Raw genomic sequence first — 5,005 nt, 5'->3', positions numbered from 1 at the left:
TTTGATGTTTTAGATTCCCTCCCACTAGACATTGTGAGTCAAGCCAGCATATACTCACTTCCAAATTATGGACTTTCATCAAATAAATACACCATCACACTATTAATCCCACTTCATCCTATATTCCAAATACATATCCTAACACTATTGGCAGGAACCTGAAGCCAAGAAAAAACATATCCCTATATCCCATTTGAAATATTAATGAAATGAATAAATCCAACAAACCTACCAAAGCTCCTAAAACAAGGAATTCAAAACAACATTACACCGTTAACTAGAAATACTACATCCCAATGGTAAACAAACTTCACTCCTTGGTAAAATATATAACCAATAAGGCTCAGCTAGCTGATACTTTGGCCTTACTAGTGTAGATGATTCGTAGGTTCTGTAAATATTTGAAAGCCAATAAACAATACAATGCTACACCAAAAAAGTTGTAGAGCAGGGCATCTATAGACATACCAGAAGCCCAATAGGGCATCACAGCTATATGCCCTCTATGGTCAGTGAACTGCTGAACTGCATCTAGTGGAGACAAACCTGCAAAGAAGTAAAAGTCCAACTCCAGTGGCTTAGAAAAACATCCATTACATAGTTGTTCATTAATAAAACTCCATAATAACATTTAGGCTTTCAAAATCCATAATATCAAATAACCAGGGCTTACATACTATCCATCAGGCAACATCATTGTGCTGCACGCATTGTTGGTGGCTGTGTTATCTATTTCTTGTTTTGTTTATTGAGGTGGCTTGTCCAATAGTGACCAAAAAATTGCGAAAGCAGCAGCTTGTTAAGTAACAGTTGAATAACAACTAACATTTAAAGATTATATAGATTTCAAAATATACCCAAAATATGTGAAGCGGCCTAAGCTATATGAATTCCTTGGGAATTATGGATAATACCATTTAATATCAATTCAATGGTAAGAAGTGGAATAGGCGATCTTGTTAGACAAAGAGGAAAAATGGCTAAGAGATTATCCACTATGTTCTTACTATTAAAGCTCTTCCCATAGTTTTCAGTAGTGTCATTTGTAGCTTCAATTTTGCAGATCACAAGCCAGTCACAAACTAGTGTATGCAACTATTTTTCCCATTGAAAAGAGAATGGAAACAAATGAGATGTACTTTATTAAAATATCCAGACTTGGTGTGTGTGTTGTACTGAACACATTTTCAGTCAAAGAGCACAAAAAGCCTTTTGGTGAATAGACTTCAAGATGATTAGGTAAAGACAACTCCGAACAAGTTTCTCAAAAAGGTTCTCACATAAAGGGCAATGTTAAAAAGAATTCAACTTGATATTACACTCAATTTCCCCAAGGGTTCACTTTTGGTGCATAAATAAGACAAGCGAACTGTTTGAAATAAGCTATGGTGCACGATGGTTGATAATGCATAACATCAACCATATTTTTCTTTAATCTAAACCTATGCCATGATCTATATTTATATGAACTAAGATATGATCTAAATGATATCAATCAACATAAAAGATGCTAGTGAAATTAGACAGATCAATCTACATTTTTTCCAAACTTGGTGGATGGGCACCTACCCAAAACAAGGACATTTATTGTACAACAATCATGCTCTGTTGTCTATAGATGATGAAGCAGATGGTAAGCTCAGGAAGGAAATTAACTTTGGTGGACTAGAAGATTTGAGTGTGTCAAGCAGGTTACAACTGTGACTAGACAATTCTATGTAATTGAATGTTTCTACATTCTTTGTTCCACTAATGGTATATAATTCTATAATGCCTAGGTTCACAGATTCTATTTAGCTCATCCAAAACTTATAATGGTGCTTATTGTACTTAATAAGAGGCTTTCATTCGTTTTTCTGTGCATAAGTCCACCTTAGGCATATTTGAATCAATCGCCAACTGCTGTTCTGCCGTGTCTGAAACTATGTCAAATCATTGGCTACACAGAATAAAATATTTTGGACTTGTACCATCATTTGTACTATTACAAAAGCAAAAAAAATGAGTCCCTCAAACATGGGATATAAAAGGGAGAAGAGAACCTCATTTGTGAGGGGGGAGCAGAAAGAAAGAATGGAGCATGTGAATCAAGGAAGAATCAATGGAAGAAGGAAGGAATGGGAAGTAAATAAGGAAGTGACTCTTTCAAAAAAGGTAGAAATTATGAAAGGTTGTGAATCTTTCGAAGGGCACAATTATGGAAGGTTTTGACTCTTTCAACAAACATAAATTATGAAATGTTGTGACTGTTTCAAAGGGCATAATTATGGAAGGTTGACTCTTTCAATGGGCATAAATGATGAAGGGTTGTGACTCCTTTGAAGGGTGGTGATTATAAAAGGTTGTGAACCATTACAAAGGTCAGGCATGATGAAGAAGTATGACCCTTCCTCACATTGGAAGATATAAGGGGAGAATGTTTCATTTGATGAAGGCACCAAAGCATAGCCGAATTTCTCATAAAGCAATCCGATCATACCTGAACCGTGATACTCTAATCTCTATTGGGCAAAATATAAGGTGATTATCACATGATTTGGCTCTTCCCCTTCATAACTACTAGGTTCTACGCTCTAATCATTCCCCATAGTACTTGAAACAACTTTGTGTTTAAACATGTGCGGATGCTATTTTACAACATTTGAATAGAATCTATAGTTTAGAATTGCATCATATGGAGTTTCATGGCATGACATCATCCGTGGCAGTGTAGGAAAGTTGCTACACTGGTGGTGAGAATAAGTTCATAATCCTAGTCGTATGCCTACTGGATTTAATCCTTGAATCTAAAACAACTTAAGAGAGAAACTAAAATGTCATTTTATATAACTTTACTAAGAATAATATCTAACTGTTAGTATCTTTTGGTTCACTCTGGCACTATAGCAGACTCTAGTCAAGTCTAAAAGAACGGTATACACAAGAAACACTCAAAACAAAGGCAGTAACACAAAATGGTAGTGAAAGTGAAAATGGTATGTTAGGCATATAAACGTACCGGGTCCCATTTTTTATCATTCATGTCAACCTCATTAAGCCTTTCCTGCAATAAAAGCACCTACCTGATAAATTTTGGAAACATTCCAAACATCTTAGCACTAGAAATTGGCATTTCATTCTCTATTCTTTGAAATCTGTTAACCTGAAGCCAAGGAAAATCATATCCCCGTATCCCATTTGAAATATTCAAAAAAATGAATAACTCTAACAAACCTACTAGAGCTCCCAAAACAAGGAATCCAAAATAAGTTAAATAACATTACACCCTGAACCAGAATTACTAAATCCCAATGGTAAACAAACTTCTCTACTCGGTAAAATACATTACCAATAAAGCTCAGTTAGTTGATACTTTGGCTTTACTAGTGTAGACAATTTGCAGGTTCTGTAAAATATTTGAAAGCCAATAAACAGTACAGTGCTACACCGAAAAGTTGCAGAGTAGGGCACCTATAGACATACCAGAAGCCCAATAGGCCATTGCAGCTGTATGTCCTATAAGGTTAGCGAACTGCTGAACTACATCTAGTGGAGACGAACCTGCAAAGAAGTAAAAGTCCAACGAACCCCTAATAAGCTTGTATGTCAGCTTACTGCTAGTATAAAAAATATCCATTACATAGCATTTCATCAATAGAACTCCATAATTAACATTTAATTAACATATATGTGGAATAAACATTTAGGCTTTCAAACACTGGGTTAGCTGTTTTGAAAATAAGGTTTCCTTCTACAGCAGCTACTTGTGATAAACAAAGTAGGTCATAAGATTTTTCCCATCTCTTCTTCTCTGCATCAATTATTTGAACTCTTGTTGGGTTCTGCATCCCATGTCTGCATTGGAATCTCATTTCATCAGTCCTTCACTAAAGCCAAAAGGATTAAAAATAAACATGAGTGAAAATAAACCAAAACATTCATTCCCCCAAAAAAATAAAACAGTGTGGAAACTGAAAGATTCAGAGAAAAACAGCCATCCAAATCTGAAGTGTTTTATCTACAGATCAACATTCGAAAGAATACCTAATAGGTATCATGGGAAAATGTATTAATTATATTATAGCATTAAATTATCTCCAAAATCAAATATGTCAAGCCCACCACTGTCATTGTAATGCAAGTAACAACAAAAGGTTAACAGAATAATATTGAGGGTAAATAACCAGGGCTTATAGCTTCAAGGATAGACGATAATAATACTAAGTGTGTAAGAACTTATTTAATTATTTCACGTTAACATTATTGTGTCAGATGGTATAGTTGGAAATGATCCGCGGATATGTATGCACAGGAATGTGGAACCCTAGGCCTAGCGCGTAAACTGTGTGAAATTATTCCTCTAAAGGAATGTGGAAACATAGACACTTCGTCAAATAAATGTGACCTCATGGCGTGCCATGATCTCTAAATGCACAAAATGAGAAATGTGGAAATACCAATTAAAAGTGTTTTTTATTACTCTGGAAAGACATTTCCTCCACCTGATACGATTGGGATTGAATCCATTCAAATGGAGGGTGAAAGTGGTGTGAATGGAGAGAAAAGGTAAGGAAGAAAGGAATCAGGAAGTTGTTGTTAAGAGAATTAAAAAGTTACCGAGACTAAATAATTTCAATCCAAAATGAAAGTTCCTTGCAAAGTTTATCATGCCAACTTGAATTGATTGGATTTGTAACAAACAATAATGAAATCTTTCTTGTCTATGAAGGATTAGCTGGAAGAAGAATTCACCCTCGGTTGCTCTGCCTCTTCCTCTGCTCTACCAGAAAATTGTAACACCTCAAAAAAGACAGACAGACCAGCGTGCACGCTGAAAACCAGAAAAATGAAAAATTAAAACAAAGCAAACGCTTAAAAAAATTTGAAGAAAACGAAGAGAAAGAACAGAACTTTGACAGAAAGGGAGAAACACAAAACAGAACATCGAGGGAAAGGGGCAGTCAGAGAAAGGAAGAATGTCTGTAATGGAATGAAACTGAATTGTTTATATTTATATTGAAATTCA

General features: G+C 35.2%; 1 protein-coding gene across 1 annotated transcript; it reads right to left on the bottom strand.

Moving 5' to 3' along the window:
* Positions 1–245: 245 nt before the first annotated feature.
* LOC131061074 (uncharacterized) lies at positions 246–4,544 on the bottom strand. The gene is made up of 2 exons (XM_057994580.2): positions 3,463–4,544; positions 246–546 (listed from the first exon to the last, which is right to left on the bottom strand). Exons 1-2 carry the CDS (start codon positions 3,629–3,631, stop codon positions 344–346), a joined length of 372 nt encoding a protein of 123 aa, XP_057850563.2. The 5' UTR covers positions 3,632–4,544; the 3' UTR covers positions 246–343.
* Between the last annotated feature and the right edge of the window lie 461 nt (positions 4,545–5,005).

This window comes from Cryptomeria japonica, chromosome 4 (assembly GCF_030272615.1).
Source record: "Cryptomeria japonica chromosome 4, Sugi_1.0, whole genome shotgun sequence".
NCBI lineage: Eukaryota > Viridiplantae > Streptophyta > Pinopsida > Cupressales > Cupressaceae > Cryptomeria > Cryptomeria japonica.
The sequence above is the reverse complement of the archived record's forward strand: the minus strand, read 5'-3'. Positions and strand labels throughout refer to the sequence as shown.